Here is a 19,898-nt window from a genome sequence, read left to right as displayed (position 1 = left end):
CGGGCCTCTCGTCAGTCCGAGCCTCTGCCTCACGGGTAAAGCACAAGTTAATATTAACCCTCCTGGGTCCCCGCGGTCAGGTAAATTTCCGGCGTGCCCGACGCAGCGTGCGGCCATTGGGCCTTCGGGATGACCGCGCTCGCTGCTGTCTGAGTGCAACGCGTGGAGACCTGGGTGCTGAGGGACAGGAGGTGGCTCTCTGCCCCCCGTGGCCGCTGTCACCTAACGTAAGGCGCCCTGCGGCCCTCCCCGGGAAGGGCCTGCGGCCGTGGCAGTGCCTTGCTCCTTGAAAATTGTGCGACAGCTTAGTAAGAAGAGCCTGCTAATTATAGCGGGTCATCTAATATTGTGCGAGTGGGTAGGAAAGACAGACAATACTTTAAAACTTAAAACTGGTGTTTACGTACTCTGACAGCTGGATTCATCTCGTGTCTGAGAGCTGCTCCAAATTTGAAGGCTGTGGTTTGACAGTGCCTCAGGAAACTGAGTTGATGTAAATGCTGCGCATGTGCAGACCGGGTCAATAAAACTTGTTATGTTTGTGAATTTCTAACCTTATTTTCATTATAGAAGAATGAGGTAAAAACTTAAATGAAATGTTTATGTATTTTTTAATCTGAACTTTACTGTTTCTATTGTAATACTACTACATTATTTAGTATATCAATATTTGTTAGTACTAATGTGATTTCATTTATATGCTTATTAATATAATATTGTTTTAATTGATACTTACAGTGATCAACTTCAGGCTTTAACCTTACATTCTCTAATGTTTTGTTTCCCATGCAGTGGAATGAAATTACGAAATATTTCCGCGCAGGTATGCCATTAAGGAAACACAGGCAACATTTCAAAAAACATGGAAGCTGTTTTACTGCGTCAGAAGCTGTAGACTGGCTCCATGAAGTATTAAGGAATAACAGTAACTTTGGTCCTGAAGTTACTAGGCAGCAGACTGTTCAGTTATTAAGAAAGTTTCTCAAGAATCATGTAATTGAAGATATAAAAGGGAGATGGGGATCTGAAAATTTAGAAGACAATGGTGCACTATACAGGTACTGAAATGAAGACCAGATAACAGAGCTTTTCAGGTTGAGAACTTTATTTAAAAGTCTTAATGCTCAGATTCCAAATTATCTTGCTTTGGGTTGAGCAGTTGGGCCAAAAATTAATTATTAGCACCATTTTACTCCACTCACTTTTTTATTTTACTTAACAGTATAGACCATACGTCCTGTATGCTGAGGACTGTTTCCATGCTTTTGTCTAGCCAAGTTTTTCACTGGCATGTGTGCTATGCTCAAGTGCTTTGGCGGCGAGCCAAGGGGAATTTATTGTAGTAGCTCCATGCTGTGCTACCAGTCCTGTGTTTACTTCTCTTGTACATTTTACAGGCAGCCTAAGTGTAGAAACAGTCTTTCTACATTCTTAAATTAAAGGTATTAATGGCCCTCACTTCTCAAATTCTGTTCTCAGTGTTGTATGAATATCTGAGTATCTTCAACTTGACTTTGGAATGAGGAAAAGTAGCCCAAAGCTAATTTATAGTATGATAACATTAAACAGCATTCTAAAGAGAAAACTTCAGCGTTTTTCTTCTTACTTTCCTGAATCTTTTCAGAATCTTATGGAATTACACTGATAGGGTATGGTTTTGGTTAAATGACTTCTTATATTTCTAATCTATTCTGAATGTACTTAACATCTCTCCTATTCGTTACAGATTTCCTTCAACATCTCCAGTTAAGCCTCTACCAAGCTCGTGTCCACCAAAAGAGAACTTGGAAAACTTCTCTAGAGACAAAGAAAGACTTTTTAAACTGCCGCATTTATCCAGAAGAACTTTTAAAAAACATGAGTTACTACAGTCTCTGGTAATAACTTATGTTTCTTACATAATTACAGTTGTAATGTATTTTCTTTATTGTTTAAAAAAAAAATAAAACTAGAAGCAATCATCTTTTAGTGGCACTGTTCTGTTGTGTCATCTTCCCTTCTAGCTTAAGAAATAAATTGGTAGGTTCTTCTAGACAGTGAAATAGAACATTTATATAGACATAATAGAAAGATACAGCTATATTTTTATAATGAAGTATCTTGGTGATGTGTGCTGTTTCTCTTCTTCAATGTACAAAAAGATTTTATTAAATAACCTGTAAATATTCAAACAAAATACATGTAAAATCATAGCTGTAACTGTAACATGGCATTTTTGAAATGCTGGCAGCAAGTGAAAGGGATTATGCATTTGACAGAATAAATTAAGTACACTTTTAAAACTATATGAAGCTGTTTCGAATCTAAACTTACTGGCAATAGCCTCTTGGGAAGAGAAATGGGGGGTAGTGTGTTACTAATGTAGCCACGTTACTTAATCAGAAAGAAAGGTCATTTGACACACGCACACACACACACCCCTTGCTGTATAGGGCTAATTTTACATCAATATCATCCAAGATCACATAGAGTTTTAATTGTGTATATATGTGTAAGCAATTGAGCATCTTAGGTCATCAGTATAGGAGGTTTTTTGTTTTCTTTTGGATTGTTCTGTTTGTTTTGTCTTTTTCAGTGCAGAATTATCCCTGCTACAGTATTTAAAGTATCGGGAGGGCTGGAAGGTGGAGTTCTAGAAATGATATGGACGATATGTCCGTGTTGAAACTTAATATATTTTTCATTTAGGACAAATAAAAGGCACAAATTACTTAACTGTTCTGCTTACTTTTTGAAAAAGATTGAATGCAAGTGTTTGGCCCTTTATTCTTTTAAGATTTGTGTGTGTGTGTGCATACTTTCTGATTTAGATTGCGATCTTAAAGGAGAATACTTCACTTACTAATACATTTGGATTTGATGTATTTCTACCTTTTAAATTGTTGACTTCTGAGATGATGAGGTCTTCTTTCATAGTGTCGTCTTTTGCTTTTTAGTTGGGTATGCTTACACTTCAGTGCTGAGACTGTTAAGGTTACTCCTTGGATCATGTTTTGGAATTTAATGTTCCGGAGAATGCCCTATACTTCTGAGAACAATTTTTACTTAATTTTGAGTTATCTTAAGAGGCTTATTTATCTCATGGTATAAACCACTCATTTTCAGGAAAACTTAGAAAAAACAAAACCTGATATAATAGAAGAAAACAAGGAAGACACACTGCATAGGAAAGAAATAAGCCAGGAATACGTGCAAGAAACTTGGAGAAATATCATTCTAATACAGTAAGTAATACATTATAAAAAGCACCTTCTCATATATGTGCTTTGTGTATGTAATGGCCCGATCAAACTTTTGGCTTGCAAATTTTTTTGAAATTTTTAAAATTATGTTTTAAGTTGTGTATTTTTACTAACTATTGTTTACATATGCTTTCTAACGTATTTATTAACATTGGATTGTTGCATTTAAGACATTTATTGAAATTTATTGTTGCTGGTGTTGAAGTATATTTTAAGTATCATAGATGCTCCTTCTTACTGATTTTTGGTGTTCGTCCCACGAAAAAGTGTTTCCTCAAATTGTCCTTCTGGAAGTGACAATTTGTTAAAAAGCCAACTAGCTTATCAAGTAACTGTTGTTTGAATCGATATGGAAAGAACTTGTTTTCATTCGTTACTAGCAAACCTTTAAGACAACATTTGCTCTCTTATTCCCCACAGTTTGCAAACCATTTTAGGCCTCTCATCTTTGGAAGAAGTTTTGCAGCCAACACAGGTAGTTCCTGAGTATGTCATATACAACATGACTAACACGAGCAAACATGGTGTTGTTATTTTGCAGAACAAATCAGGTAAGTTGTTTTTTTTTTTCTTTTTTCTGGTTTTGCTTAACGATTCTGTATGGTGTAATTACAACAAGTAATAATAAAAGTCATATGTTTCATAGTGTCTCTCTTACACTTTTTTTCCCAAACTACAGTACAGTTCAGTGTATTTGTCTGGAAGGTTTTGTAGGTGTATTGCATTCGCTTTTAAGTTACATGTGTAGCAATATTTAAAATTAGTTTTACATTTGATCTTTTGTATTTGAGGTATTATTTAATACATGTGTGCCATTATTTGTATTAGTTATTAAGTCTTTGGACTTATGTATAAATAATGTACTTGTTTGTTTATTTTAGAAGACCTGCCTCACTGGGTATTGTCAGCTATGAAATGCCTTGCGTACTGTAAGTCACTGAATAGCTTTTAAGTTCCAGAAACCTATTTTGAGAGTTGAAAGTGAAATATACTTGCATGTTAAGATCAATTGTGGTGTTTCATTTTGGAAACTCAAATAATCTAAGTGCCTTGATACGCTAAGAAGCAATGACAGCAATTCATATCAAATTATTGCACGGAAACATAACGTAAAAGAGTTAACACATGTTAAAAATGTTATATTTCAGGTAATCAAGATGTCAGTCCTTTAGCAGTCTAGCTAGTTATCCTGCTTTTAGGCTGCATCGTGTGAGCCTGTGTATGAATTTTTGGCAATGTGAACAGATTAAACTTGTGGAAGAAGAGGGGCTTCAGTGTTCCTTAATCCATGAAATGTATAGGAGAATTAATTAAACTCCGTAAGCTTTCAGTGGAAGCATGCTGTCCAAGGCCATGAAAAAGCTAAGGACTGTTTTTTACAAAAATAATTCCTATTAACAAAGAGTCAGGCAGGGAGAAAACTTGAGTGGTTGGGCAAAACCTGTGTGTGGTTTCTTCTAATGCAGTTTTTCATGAGTAAAGGGACTTTCCTTTTCTGGTTACTGGCTTTGAGCTGGACTAAAACGGTTCTTACATTTCATATTAAACCGGGGAGGCCAATTCACAGAAAACCAGTTAGTTTTTTATTTGTCTTAGAAGAAATCAAACAAAATTTTGCAAAGGGTTTGAGATAAAAGCATGCTTATATAGCCAGCTTGATAGTCTACTAAATTTGTCATGACGACAGAGGGAAGAGTTCTATTCACTTGTTCCTGGATCCTGGAGTATAGCTCCTCTGGTACTTCCTTATCTGCTTCCCCACCTTTTTCTCCAATGGTCTTTAGAAAATGCTTATGTTGTAAGACACCTCTTATAGTTACAGTTCAGCTGTGGAAAATGAAGGCCTTCAATGTCTTACGAATTACTTCCTAGTAGATGAGATGGATTTTTAAAGTCAGACGTTTTAGCTGTTAAACGTGACAACTGAACTTTTCATTGTCTGCAGACTGAGAGTCAGTCTGCACTCATCCCTTGTTTTGGTATTAATGTATGAAATACCAAGCAGCAAAACTGAAAGTGGTTGCATCTTATAGAAAACTTAGTGCTTCTGTTTTGTTTTCTTTGTGTATTTGCTTAAATGTAAAATTTAGAAAGGCATGATGTTAAATCTTAAACTTCAGAAAAGAAGAATCGGTTACCTAAGGCATCAGTGTTATGTGTACTTGGGCAGCTGCCTTGAAACTACTGGCAGAGTATTTACTGTGGAGTAATCCAATTAACACAGGTTTTCACACATTGGGAGGGAAAAGTACTTTCATGTTGAACCTAATGAAGTTCAGTTTCTAATGGTTCAGTCTGATGTGGATTCTCTTGTAAATGAAGGACTGTGCGTGTTCTTCAGCATGTGCTGTAGCAGACCTGTGTGGTACTAATAGTCTTTCTCCTTTACAGTGCCATTGATTTTTATGAAAATTCACAGACTCTAACTGTCTTTGAGGCTTCCTTTGTCAGGTGTGTTTAAAATTGTGTTACAAACACATACAGATCGCGATTATATAAGCTTTGCAGCTCTGTGAAGCACGCTTTGAAAAGATTCTGGAGAAGCAGAGGACAATTAGACTGACTTTCTTTCTTTTTCTTTTTTTTTCTACAACTGCCTCTTTAAATGGCTAACAGGGCATGCTAGAGTTAGATGAGTGCCTCTCAAATGAAATCGGAGATGATGAGCGCTTTTTATATGTGTGCTTGCCCTGCTGTTTAAGTCTTGCCCCTATTCCTGGCAATCTCCTTCATTAGCTTCCCTCAAAGCTATACTAGCTATAACGTGGTTGGATGGTGTGTGTTTATACATCTGCATATATCTCTAGCTGCTCAGTAGAACTGTGGTAGGGGTCCATGCAGGGTTAGTGTGGCTTCAGAAGTTCAGTTTGCAGCATACGCTCTAGGGAAAATGACCCTTTTTTTTTTTTTCTTCAACTGCATTCCCAAATACATAGAGCCTCCTACATGAAGAACACTATTAGGAAAAGCAGGACAGGGAAGAGCTTGGTGAGTGGTTTTAAATCAAAGTGGAAAATATAGCTGAGCACAGGTCTTTGAGCGTTTCAATACCTTAATTCCCACGTCAGTCCTGTATTTAGAACTAATAGGTCTTTGTATTCATGAGACGAAAACTGCAAGCAAGCTTTCTGGTCTTTTGAATTCTCAATTTCTAATTTGAGTGAATTAGTTCAAGTGGAGATTTTTTTCTCTGCATCTGCTAGCTATACTGTAACCAAATGATTAAGGTGGTAGTTACTTTGCACATTGAAAACTAAAAATACTTACACTGGCAGGGGGAATACTGCTCTACTATATTTTTAGTGCAGTGTGTGGTACTGTGACTATGATTATAAAGTTTGATCATATCAAAAGTTAAATTTTCCTTGGTTCTATGTGTAAGTAAAACTGCCATCTCCTAATTCATTAGAACTGGCTTTGTAAGGTAGCTTGTTTCATTTGTAGGAGTTCAGTGGAGTATGATAATGTTAGGGTTAAAAGATCTACACAGTGTCAAATTTTATTCATACCAGGACCCCTTTCATTCATTCTTTTTCTTGTCTGTAGCAACATGGGCAAGGTTCATTAACCAGATCTCTTAGATTATTGGATTGCTCATCTGTCCACTTCTGAAGAAAATTAGTTGTGTGTAGCTGTGATTCACCATGGGAGTAGTGGTGAACAAAACTCTCTTGGTGAACCATTTGAATAGAGGAGTTGAAAAGAGGAGGTCCCCACAAAGGGCAGATACTGACCAGCTCTGTTTGGCCTATGCATAAAGCAACATATATATATTGGCTGGCTTCTCAGTTTGCACATTCTTCAAAGTCGGTTATAGCATGAGTTTCTTCTTGATCTAGAAGCTAGAGCTCCCTGTGGGAGAACTGGCATTACTGTAGTTTGGAAATGAAGGAGAATACTAAGAGTTCGTTATTATTTTGCTGAGGAACCTATAAAGGGCATAAATGGGTCTTCATTTATTTTTTTGGTGTGGAGCAGCTTGTTGAAACTGAGCACAACTCCTCAGTGGCTACACAGAATATTTTACACTATTTTTGCTTACAAATGGTACAGTGCTGAACTAAACAAAATATTCGTATATTGCTGACATGATTCCTTTCTTGTGAAACAGTCATTCCTACACAAATAAACTTATGTTGATTTTTTTTTTTTTTTAATTTCTTTTATAATGGAATTGTGAAAATTTTTTTGGTGACTTCTCTTTCTTCACCTCTTTTTTAGGGCCTAGAAATAATGACATGAGCCAACCAACTTACAGTGGGTTTGAACGGGATGTATTCAGAACAGTTGCTGATTACTTTCTCAATCTCCCTGAACCATTACTTACTTTTGAATACTATGAACTTTTTGTTAATATTTTAGGTATGTATGAATTTAGAAATAATCAGTGCAAGCTATAAGTTTATATCAACTGGGGAACAAATCTGTAATTCAAAGCAGACCTTAACCCCCTAATCTGTATGGCAGCTTGAATCTGAGGAAGATCATCAATGCTATCGTTCTGTATTACACTATTACTTGAAATGCAGTTCTGTCTCATAATATCCTACATAAATTGCTGTCTGAGCTAACATTGTAAATATGCAATAACCATAATTTAAAAATATGTGCTCATTCCTGTCTGTTCCTCACTGGTGTAGTGTTAACTTTCTTTATTCTTGCATGTTGGTTGTAATTCTCTTGTTAGATTGCTTTTGGACTGAGCTAAATTTTTCTTAATTTTACTAACCGAGTCAACTATAAATTAGTGTCTTATATATGTTGTCTTCCCTGTTCAATTAGCAACTTTATTTCTTTCTGAACTTGTTCATTTTCATACCACTTGCATCTTAATTTATATTTCATTTTCTGATAGTTATGTGTGGCTACATCACAATTCCAGATATATGCAGTGGAAAACATTCTGTCCAAGATGAGAAATGTGACCCACAACCTCCAAAAATTCTTCACTTGAACTCTTTCAAGTCAACTGAATGTCTTCTTCTAAGCCTACTTCGCAAAGAGCCTGACAAGAAAAAGAAAGAATATGAAGCTTCCAGGAAGTCGTCTTCCGAAGAGCTAACTATTAAAAAACAATGTGCAAAGAACTTGCAGCAATATAAACTGACATGTAAACAAGGCAGTGCTGATTATCTAATAGGAGGAAGTTGTCAAAATCTTTCAGGTTTCAGGAATGAACAAGATCCACCTCTAAAATTTAGGACAAGATGTTACTCTTTGGAAAGAATTGGAGATACTACTTCAAGTGTATGTAATAAAGGAGAATCTGATTCCCTCAGGCAAAGTGATGTGAACACCATCCTGGGCACAAAAAATGGAAAACAATCACTACCGTATGAGCATAAAGCTAATTCTGTATTGGAGCTTGGTTTTGATAACGCATGTCAAAAACAAACTCATGGTATCAAGAGAGTGTCTGCTTCAACTCTTCAAGATAAAGAGCTGTTTAATGAAAATCGCGGGTCGAAGCAAATATGCAGGTCTCTGAGTTTACTTGGCAAGAGGAACTCCAAAAGTTGTGCTAGCATTAATATACCAGTTGCTGAAATCACAGTAAAGCCAAGGTCTCAACTTTGTGTGCAAGGAAAACCAAATACCTCTGGTGTGGCTTCTTCAGTAGACATCAGGAACGAGGTTTCTGATATCATCGTCAAAAAGAGACTCTGCAAAAGTACCGTAGAACTCTCAGAATACTCTTTCACTCACTCTTCTTATATGTTGACTGGCACGCAAAGTAAGATGGCTTTCTAAAGCATGTTGTATTGGCTTATTGTGTTGACTAACCTCTGCTTCCTTAATCTTTGGCACTGTTGCTAGGGTTTTTGATATGCGTATAACATGATCTGTGGGTTTCTAAAAAAAATTCTGGTTTCTAAATTGCACTGTTTAAAGGTAGCCCTTTGTACCTCTGCTAACAAATAGTAGCATGTAGTATCTTTGGAGTCTTCAACTTGATACATCAGTAATTCACCTTTTTGTTCAGGTAAGTGTTAAGTAATTCTGACCTAGACGCTAAGAGTGAGGCAGGGAATTTGCACAGACCTGCCTGTTGGAGATGTCTTTTTCTGGTCTTTCAAACACATTATCTGGAAATACTTTGAGGAATAATATTAGTGTCATTTCTTAATTGTATTATGGTCTTGATGGTACCAGCAGTTTATCATAATGAAGCAAGTTGAAGATGACCACACAAAAAAGGCCACATAACATTATCTACTATGTTACAGCTGATTTCTATGAAACATAGATTATCATCGAGGAAAAAAAAAATGAAATTTCTTGTACTGAGATAAAAATATCCTGAAAGTTGGTTCAAACCTTAATGACAGCTGTCTTTACAATTAACTTGTAGATCTCCTTCAGCCTCATTTAGAAAGAATTGCTGTTGAAGCGCTACAGATATGTTGTTTGTTGCTTCCACCACCAAATCGTAGAAAGATTCAGCTGCTAATGCGTATGATCTCTCGGATCAGTGAAAATGTTGATATGCCACGGCTGCATGATGCGATGGGAACACGTTCTTTGGTAAGAGAATCATAAGTGCAGCATAACTATTGTTTTAAGAACATGGCTGAAGTAATGCTGAGAGTATCATCAGTATTCCGTACCTGAGGTTCTTGTCTCATTGCAATTAAATAGTGATTAATGGGCAGATTTTTCATCTCCAGAATATTTACCAAAATCTGACTTGAAGCAAGCACTTTCTTGTCTCCATCCTAATATATTTCAAATATTGGTGTTGCTTTTGTTTATTTTGGGAGAAGGGAAATAATTTCTTAAAAGAATGCAAATGATTGTTTAGTCAGATTTAGTGGCTGGAAAGCTGCCTGGTGGAAAAGGACCTGGGGGTGTTGGTCGACAGCCGGCTGAACATGAGCCAGCAGTGTGCCCAGGTGGCCAAGAAGGCCAATGGCATCCTGGCCTGTATCAGAAATAGTGTGGCCAGCAGGAGTAGGGAAGTGATCGTGCCCCTGTACTCGGCACTGGTGAGGCCACACCTCGAATACTGTGTTCAGTTTTGGGCCCCTCACTATAAAAAGGACGTTGAGATGTTGGAACGTGTCCAGAGAAGGGCAACGAGGCTGGTGAGGGGTCTGGAGAACAAGTCTTATGAGGAGCGGCTGAGGGAGCTGGGGTTGTTTAGCCTGGAGAAAAGGAGGCTGAGGGGAGACCTCATCGCTCTCTACAACTACCTGAAAGGAGGCTGTAGCGAGGTGGGTGTTGGTCTCTTCTCCCAAGTAACTGGCGAAAGGACGAGAGGAAATGGCCTCAAGTTGCGCCAGGGGAGGTTTAGATTGGATGTGAGGAAAAATTTCTTTCCTGAAAGAGTAGTTAAACATTGGAACAGGCTGCCCAGGGGAGTGGGTGAGTCACCATCCCTGGAAGTATTTAAAAGATGTGTAGATGAGGCGCTTAGGGACATGGTTTAGTGGGCATGGTGTTGTTGGGTTGACAGTTGGACTCGATGATCTTGGAGGTCTCTTCCAACCTTAATGATTCTATGATTTCTCACCCAACTGCCATTTAACTTAAAAGGTGTTGGCAAAGTGTCTGTAGAAAACCTTTCTTGGCCTAAACATTTGTGTATGTGAAGTTACAACAAAAACAGTTCCAAAGAAGTAAATTGACTGCCTAGTGAGTTTAAATACTAGCTTCAAGGTCTGAATTCAAGCTTTTATTGGAAGGATTAAAGGTTTTTGTCAAACGAGACTAGGTAAAACAACAAAGTACCTGCACATGCTAATTTAAAATAAGCCTACTAAAAGCTGGAAATATGAAAGCTGTAAAAATGTTTTTTGAAGCTATTTAAAACTGGATCTTGGTGTGCATTAGATCTTGGTTAGGTTGGCTCTGCAGGGTTGTTTTTTTTATCATCTCACTTGTCTCAGGATGGCTAATGGAAGATGTACACTTTTCTACAGGGTAAGACTTTTTTCTTATTCTCTTTTAAAATATGTATTTCTTAATTGAAAGTACTGTTCAGTTAGGGGAAAAAAGAGTACAAATCTAATGTTATAAGAAGTTACTTTATTTCAGATGAGGAAAAAATTATAATCAGTTTTCCTCCTCTCTTGACCAGTGGTGCAGGCAAGAGAGATTGCAATGAAAGTTGGTATTGGAGAATTCATTGTGCCACTGTGTAGACTGGAAAGGAGGCAAATCCCTCAACTTCACATACTAACGATCTGCTAAACACTTCTAGATGATACAGACTTTTTCTCGATGTGTGCTATGCTGTGCAGAAGAAGTAGATCTTGATGAGCTACTTTCTACACGATTAGTTTCATTTCTAATGGACCATCAACAAGAAATATTTAAAGTACCAACTTACCTGCAGGTTGCAGTGCGAGATCACATAGAATACATGAAGATGGCTCAGGTTGGTGTCGTGATAGAAGTTTAAGTTCATTTGCTAATTGCAGGGTATTTGTTACTTATGAAGGTGGGATGGGAAAACTGCAAATAAAACCACTATATTTTGAATGCAAACTTTTATTAAACTGTTGATGCAATCATAGATACTAGCTATGTTAATGTTTTGCAACTTGTGATGTCACTGGAAGTTAGTATGCTTGGATGTTTGTTAGGTACCTTCTTACTGAAATAGTACATAATCATTTGAGTATATGCAGACCCCTTCTTCAACTCTTGTTTCAGTGCAAATATCCAAAGGAAGAAATTTGTGCCATATTGCCAACGTATTCATATTGCAAACAAATAACTCCTCAGGAGTTTGAAGAACAAAAGGTTTCTACCTCTCAAGCTGCAGTGGCAGAGCTCTTAGAGAACATTATCAAAGATAAGAACTTGTCTGTGAAAGACAAAAAGAAAAAGTTAAAACAGGTAAGAAACTTGATGGATATTTCATCTACTTATGAAAATGCCTTTGTGAGGGAAAGATCTCAGTCACTAGACCCTGGTACAGAACAAGAGCAGACTGTATAGAGAGAAATGCTTGTTTTGTAGAAGAGAGCTGCTGAATGCTTTTCGATTTGTGTGCTCTGATTTAGATTTTGAAGATAGTGTCTAATACACGTTTGATACTGTCTGGCAGCAGTGGTGTTCAAACAATGGTTTAAAACCAGTATAAAATTATTCTGAGGTACTGCTTTCCATTAAATAATACGTGATAGAATTATAGCATGGCTTCTTGTGGTGCACTGGCTATACAAGTTACCATTAAAATGCCATAGGTGGGCAGTGATTTGTTTGCTTTAAGAGGTCAAGCTCTATCTGTTCATAATTCTGAAACATTACTTTCTGTGGACTTAGCTTTGTGTTTTGTAACATGTATGGTGCTCGAGATTATCTGGCACTTCTATGGCCTACTAACATATTGCCTAACACTAAAGCTAAAATACAGCAATTCTGGCAGGATTTAATACTGGAGGGTTTTTTCTGTTTCGAAAAAGCTTTGGCAAGTATTTCTGACCAATTGAAAAGTATTGTACTTGTCCTAGAATCTCCTAAGCGAGTCTTGTGACTCAAATTTGAAAAAGCAGCTTTTCAGAGCAAGCACAATTCTTTCTCTTTGGTGCCCCTCCCCCAGCTTCTGCAACACTGACTTTCATATGTGTTATGAAAACTTTCTGGACCTGTAAAAGCAAAGGCTGGACTTTTGTTCAAGTTCATTAAAACTTCCTGCATGTAAAGAAGAGTAGTTAATTACAGTCGATTAAAACTTGGAGTAAGTAAGCAGTAAGAAATGATACACAGCAGCACTTTAAGCAGGTGAAGTGGGGAGGAAGGAAATAAACTAAAATCCTCAAATAGTAAAACTTGAGGTACATGCTTAAATTTTTGGTGAGTTCCCACCAGAGTCCAGAAGCAGCTTGTACTGTAAGAGCCACGTGTTAGCAAAGTTTATTTTTAAAATTTGCACAGCTATATTGTTTTAGTCTTGCCATTTGTGCTGGGATAGCTAGTGGTGTGATAAATCACAACTTTTTGGAGCGATTATTCAGTTTTGGTACTTAGAATTGGGGAAAGCCAAATACATGGCACTTTCTAGAGGGTTAGGTCCAACTTGTATCAACACCAAAAGTTACAAACGGTGTCATTTTCTGTAGGTTGAATCAATCAGCAGAAAGCTTTGGCTGATGCATGGATGTATGTACCAGTATTCCTTCCTGAGGCTTTACATAGGAAATGGGCAAAATGTAGAATCATAGAATAGTTTGGGTTGGAAGGGACCTCTAAAGGTCATCTAACCCAACCCCCCTGCCTTGGGCAGGGACATCTTCAACTAGATCAGGTTGCTCAGAGCCCCGTCCAACCTGACCTTGAACGTTTCCAGGGATGGGGCATCCACCACCTCTTTGGGCAACCTGTGCCAGTGCTTCACCACCCTCAGCATAAAAAATGTCTTCCTTATATCTAGCTTCCATGTCCAAAAAATGTCTCTGAAGCCAGATATTTTTGTTTACTTGTATATCTGCAGGAATTGAAAAATAGCTCCCTTGGTTAAGTAGTAAGCTTTCCCTGAGAACACCTTCAAAATCTGCTGAATCTTAACTTCCATTTAGGTAAAACATTCATCATTGTGATTCGTGAAAGGCAGCTTTCCAAGCATCAACAGAATAGATACCAATGCTGCCCAGACACCGTGGCTTCACATGGGTGGCTACCATGCCTTGCTTGGGGGTGGAAAACTGGTCACACAGTTCGAACAGTACGCAGCATTACTATTACTCAGCTGATGAACAACATGGTGAGCAACCGCAGGCTGTCATTGCAAATGGAGATAAAGGCAGTTAGAACAGTACAGTGTTTGCTCATAGCGCTGTTCCAGTCACAACAGCTAAAAGTCCTTGGAAATAAAATGTGATTAGAAGCTTTTCTCGTTTCAACAGAAGATGAAGTGCCTGACAAAATTTCTATTTGATTCGTTGTTTATCAGTTGTGAACTGGTAAGCGCAAAGGGCTACAGCTTTGGTCAAGTGTCACAGCAGTTTACATGCGGATAGTCTTGCTCCTCGTGCTGATATGCATCCTTACAAGGTGATTCATGCTCAAGTCCTGCACGGCTGGAGTTTTTGGTGGAGTCTGATATTTCATTTTATTTTTTGCTTTTGTGTTTTCTAGTTTCAGAAGGAATACCCTCTAATCTACCAGAACAGATTTCCAACTACAGAAAATGAAGCAATGCTATTTGAGAACAAACCTACCATCAAACAACCGATGCTTAGCCTAAGAAAACCAAAATTTCGTAGCCTGAGATATTAATTCACCACATTTCAGCTGCTTTTTTATTTGATGGATGTATGTATGAATGATTTACCAAAGGGCACTTGCTACAGAAATTTGACGGTGGCACTGTGAGTAGAAGGAAGAAATGTTTACATGGACACTATGTTGAAAGGTGCCAAAATAACTTTTTCTTTGTGCAGATAACTTTTGAATGCCTGCTAAGAGAGAAATAAATATTTATCTGTTTACAAATTATTACAATATATTGTGCTCAGTAAAAGAAATGTGAAAATAAGCATGAAGCTATTAGTAACCAAAAATTTATATATGGCTTTCATGTGGAAAACTAATGATATGCATATTGTTGTAACTTTCTTAATGTCTGTTCAGGAATTCGTGCCATTTATTATAGTTTGTGTAGGTTTTTAAATGTCTGTATGTTGTGAATAAGTGCCTTCCTTGTATTCTCAAAATACTTGTCTTTAAACAAAACAATGTTCTTTGAGTTTGGGACTAATTTAAAAGTTGGTTCCGTTGTTTCCAAGGGAGCCAGAATTTCACCACAAATAAATGATTATCTGACTCCATAAAATACTTCTGTTCATCTTGTCTGTAAAATTCACATAAGCTTTTGTATATTTATTTATATTAAAAGTCTTAGGTATATTTCTGACATGTTCATGGAACTTACTTTGGATCTATTGGTATACTTCTCAAAATAATAGAAGTGATGGATGATACGTGAAGTGGCAACGAATAGAATCAGAATACACTAAACTTCCCTATTTTGTTTCCAGAGTTAGGGGTTTGCCAATTAATTCTGGTGGGGCCAAGGCTCCCCACAAGAATATAAATCTGCATGAGTATTTCTGTGAGAGAACAATTCAAAGTAAGTGTTTTCATAAAGGAGATCCCAGCTTAATATTTAGACAGATATGCTCCAGGCAAAAAAACTAAAAAGTCACAAGTGGTGAATGATGTCAGTGTTCAGTACTGGGCTTGGAGAGAAATGAGTGCTTTTCTCCCCCATAGTTGTATCCATCAAAAAAGAAGCCTGAAATCCTTTTGTTTGTTTTCCCAGACACCGATAGCATGTAGGGGTAAAGCCTGGGCAGTCAAGGGAATTTTAAATCAGATTTAATGAAAAAAATCCCTTTCCTCTTAACAGGGTAAAAATAGTGTGGTATAGCAAAAAGATGGATGAACCTTTAAGGATTCAATGAAACATTGTTTATATTAAGTGTTGTCGTTTTGGAAAGGTGTGATTTGTAACTATAGTCAGCCAATGTGCCAGGCCCAAGCTCTGCCATGAGACCTATGGATATTGCTGCTGGTAATCTGGAAACAGGGCCATTATGTACTGGAATGATTTCAAGTTATGTGTATGATAAGGTTTTTAATAGAACATGTCCTGCAGGGAGGAGCAGTAATGGATCTGCCACTCAGTCTGAACACAACTCTCACCGCCCTGTCATCTCAGTCCAAGGAGAGGAGAATGTGACAATGGGGGTTAGAAACAGTGCTGGTAAGGCTGTAGCTGCATCTGTGAGCAGTTAGAAAGTGGTGAGAGCAGTTGATAAGTAATGCAGGTGAACTAACTAATTCGATATAAGGCAGCTAAAGGTCCTTGGAGGGAATGAGGCCATCATGTTAAAACATAATTTCTGTAAATTCTCTTGTTAATATCCAGTATTTTTGGTATATTCCAATACTGTGCCAAAACTATTCCTTACTAGTAAGGAACAACATATATCTTACTTAGGTGTTAGTTGCAGTGGGTTTTATTAGCCATATATATGCAATTCAGGGTCACGAATGTTAGCTGTTTGCATGTTGATGTGCTTGAGCTTCTCAGATTTGTCGGATGACTTGGTTGTCAGGCCCACAGTCCAAGCTGTGACCTATCCCTCGCATAACCTAAGCTGATATTCAGGTGGACTTCTCGCTGCATAATACTTTCACGCTGCTCTTCAGTTAAAGGGTTTCTTCAAGCTCATGATACTGCAATCAATAATGTGCTGTACGCTGAAACCATTCTGCATTTGGAACAGTGTCAAAATTGGGTTTTGTTGTGAGGAATTTGTGTCCGTGTTATGTTTCACTTGTAATATTGCTTCTAGATAAACGATCTGCTTATTTTGTCTGTATTTGCAGAATAACGGAAGGGATGCACTGCAAGCATTGGACTGTAGAAGAAGGTACATTTGAAGTCCAACTTTGTTTTCATTTTAAGGGTTTTTTTTAATTAAGCAGTTTTGTGCTTTGTGGAATCAGATATTTTAGAGATCAGTGCTTTTTCTTTGTGTGAGCTGTTTGGTTGTCCGTTACTTTGTTGGTTATCTTACACAGTTCTGAGCTGTGCGGTGTAGGCATATCCATTTTGCTTTGTCATGTCTTGCCCATTCCTAGGACAAGAAACTGAATTGTAGTTGTACCTGCACATGCAGACTCTTACAGTAATTGTCATAAAACCAGTCATCAAAATTAAAGCAAATCTCAGCTACTCATTTCTTTACCTGGTTTGGGTTTGTTTGGGTTTTTTGGCATCGCATGGGGAGGCTCCATAATAGCCTTGCACAAGTTCATACGCTGTGTCAGATACTTTGGTGTTACGAATGAGGGTCTTAGTTGAGGATTGTCACTTTTATATTTGACATCTTAGTATGTAACTGCTATGGTCTGCAACCATGAGACTGCACTTCGGTTCTTTCAGGTTATTCTCTCCTCCCTGGAAAAATGAGGCAAAACCACCTTTCCGTTCTGCATCTGATACTCAATTGTGTATGTATATATACAATTATATATATATATATACACCAAATTAGTCTTATGTTAGCTTTACAGGGGTGGGGGGTTGGTGCAGAAATTTTTGTTCTGATAACTGGGGTATATCTGGCACGGTACCTATTCTGCAATGTATCATTTTGCTCTTTTCCTTATGAGGAGGAAGGTTTGTAAACGAGAAACCAAGATCAGCCCAGTTTTAGCCAGTATTAGTAGTGCTTTAATGTCCTGTAGATGACTTTACACTTGCATGATAGGTGACAGATGTTCATCCTTTGTAATGCCTGTAGTCAACTACTCTGAAAAATCCAGTACCTGCCTTAAACTTGCTTCTAATTTTTCTCAACCCATTAAGTGTTGCATAAATGCTTTATTTATTTATGTGTTCCAATTAAGCAACTTACTGGGTGAGAAGCTCACATTTCTTAGGATTTAGCTTTCAAAGGACTGCCCTCGTTATTCAGAGTTCTTGATCTCTGTTATTTAATGTTCCCTTCTAAGGTTTTGACAGAACTCAACAAAAATGTGAGTAAATAGACAAATTGACTAGCTATGGGACAATTAAAACATTGCAAATGAATGACAGATACAAATTTAATTTTAATCTAAACCTTGCTTTGAGCTACCATTTTCTCTTGAGTGAATTTTTTTACTGGAAGCTTTTTATGATTTTTTCATAGTGCAGAAACTGTAATTCTGTATGAGGAGCTGTTCATCCGAAGTGAATTCGCAGTTGCCGGTAATCTATCAGTTGTGTACAATGTGGTGTAGCAGAGCTGCCTGTTCCCTGAAGTATAGTTTTGTTCTGAAAACTGGCGCTGCAAGAAGGATTCATGGTTGTCTCACACTGACTCGAGAGGAGAAAATGCTGTCACGGTCCAGCACTGAACCATACGTGCTACTAGTGAGGATTCTGCGCTGGGGGCTTAGGCAACGGTTTTGCTGGGCTTTGCTCCCTTTCTCTGCTCTGAGGCAGTGGGCTGGGGTGGGCGAGGGGCTTAGGGGCTGGTTCTCAATTTTTCGTCTCTTACTTATAAAAGTCTGTGTGCATGTATGCACACACTGTGGCTGTTTAACTTTTATTATGCAAAAATCAAGCTCATATAAACTGTTTAGACTTTTTTTTAAACCCACTTAAAATGGACTACATTTATTTAAAAACATGTTCAGCAGAGATGTAATTTCCAACTCCAGCTCTCGTGAATACTGTCTTGGGCAAATGAGAAGCTGTTCACTCAGCGTGCGGCTGATTCAGGCGCACTGGCATGGTTGGCTATTTGGGTTTTTAATATGTACTTACTGTTTTGCATACACGGATCCAAAACTGTCTTCTCTTTTGCTTAAGTGTTCTAGAGCTGTTATTTGTGATTGCCATCTGCAATACCACCTGGTCTGCTGGCAGTCAGAGGTAAATAAACTTGTTGCCTCCCTTTCCTGCACAGAAAGGCAGGATGAGATGCTGCTTCTTGTACTTAGCGGCACCTTTTTTGCTAATTACTGCTAATAATTCCTTTTTAGTTGTATTAGTTGCAAGGAAGAACAGTTTTATAACATGTTGGTAGGTTATATGCTGTCTTACACTGTTCTTGGTGTTGGTGTCAAACCAGAAGTTGTCTGGTCTAGCGCTGGCTGGTGTGCAGTGGCACCTGGTGATTCCAAGAAAGCAACTGGTAGAAAACAGCCAGGAAGTTACGTGGACAAAATGTTAATGGCTAATGTCAGCATTGAGTCATGATGCAACTGTGTACTCCAAATTTAACTGCATGTGGGCAGCAGACAGATAGAAGTGGCAAAATTAATACTTTAAGGGGAGGGGGGGAATGACTGAAAATCATAGGATCATAATTTTGGTGGGAAGGGACCTTCAGAAGTCATTTAGTCCAAACCCTGTTTAAAATGGATCTAATTAAATCAGGTTACTTGGGGCAGTGTTGAGCCTTGAACACCTCCAAGCTCTGCAGCACAAGTGTAATAGCAGAATGCTCTTTGAATTTTATCTTCCCGTACCAGTCTAAAGCATTAAGACCAGAGCTATCTGTGAGCAGCTCCTCTGGCTCATCACTTCTGGCCCTGGCTCCTGGGGAGGGGGTCCTGGCAGGCAGATGCCATCCAGGCAATGGTGAGTGAAAAGGGGGGAGAGCCGCAGGGGCTGGATGGAGGCTGCCTGTGGTGGTGGCCCATCCTTCTTCTAACTGTTGCCGCCAAGTCCGTAGGGCTGGATCATGCTCAGTGCTGGTAAGATGCAGAAAGAAGAAAACTTTGCTGCTGGTGTGTGGGGTCAGGGACGTTTTTGGATCTCTGCCCTCTGAGCCACTGGAGGAGGATGGGGCCTGGGAAGACGCTGTCACCATGGAAACACTGAATTTTCATGGCATCAAAGATTAGGACACTGTTTTGAGTCCTTATCCTGGAGTTAATTAAAAATCTCCATATTAGTTGCACTGCTAAGAGGCCTTGAGTTTGCACTGAAGTTTATATTAAATATATTTGTTGCTAGGATGCTTCCGCAGGCGAATTACCATATAATTAAGGCTGTTTAATATGAAGGGTAAATGGGAGGCCTCAGTGAAAGAGCTCACGAAGGCTCAACTCAGTATCTTGTTTTTTTGGTTAGAAGCCTTAGATGACCCCTCAGTCCAAAAGGAAATAGTCTGTCTTGTAAAGAGAAGAAAGAAAGAGAGA

General features: G+C 38.2%; 1 protein-coding gene across 1 annotated transcript in view; it reads left to right on the top strand.

Annotated features, from left to right (window-relative positions):
- Nucleotides 1–14,468, top strand: part of DEPDC1 (DEP domain containing 1) — a 128,862-nt gene extending 114,394 nt beyond the window's left edge. Inside the window, exons 2-12 of the mRNA XM_009320658.1 lie at nt 793–1,058; nt 1,727–1,877; nt 3,106–3,224; nt 3,663–3,793; nt 4,124–4,171; nt 7,464–7,604; nt 8,098–8,976; nt 9,595–9,767; nt 11,446–11,622; nt 11,901–12,086; nt 14,328–14,468. Coding sequence (XP_009318933.1) covers nt 793–1,058; nt 1,727–1,877; nt 3,106–3,224; nt 3,663–3,793; nt 4,124–4,171; nt 7,464–7,604; nt 8,098–8,976; nt 9,595–9,767; nt 11,446–11,622; nt 11,901–12,086; nt 14,328–14,468 — 2,412 coding nt within the window. The remainder of the gene's footprint in view (nt 1–792; nt 1,059–1,726; nt 1,878–3,105; nt 3,225–3,662; nt 3,794–4,123; nt 4,172–7,463; nt 7,605–8,097; nt 8,977–9,594; nt 9,768–11,445; nt 11,623–11,900; nt 12,087–14,327) is intronic.
- Nucleotides 14,469–19,898: the final 5,430 nt, after the last annotated feature.

Source organism: Pygoscelis adeliae, unplaced genomic scaffold (assembly GCF_000699105.1).
Source record: "Pygoscelis adeliae isolate BGI_AS28 unplaced genomic scaffold, ASM69910v1 Scaffold402, whole genome shotgun sequence".
Classification (NCBI taxonomy): Eukaryota; Metazoa; Chordata; class Aves; order Sphenisciformes; family Spheniscidae; genus Pygoscelis; species Pygoscelis adeliae.
Note: the sequence above shows the minus strand (reverse complement) of the source record. Positions and strands in the feature narration are given on the sequence as shown.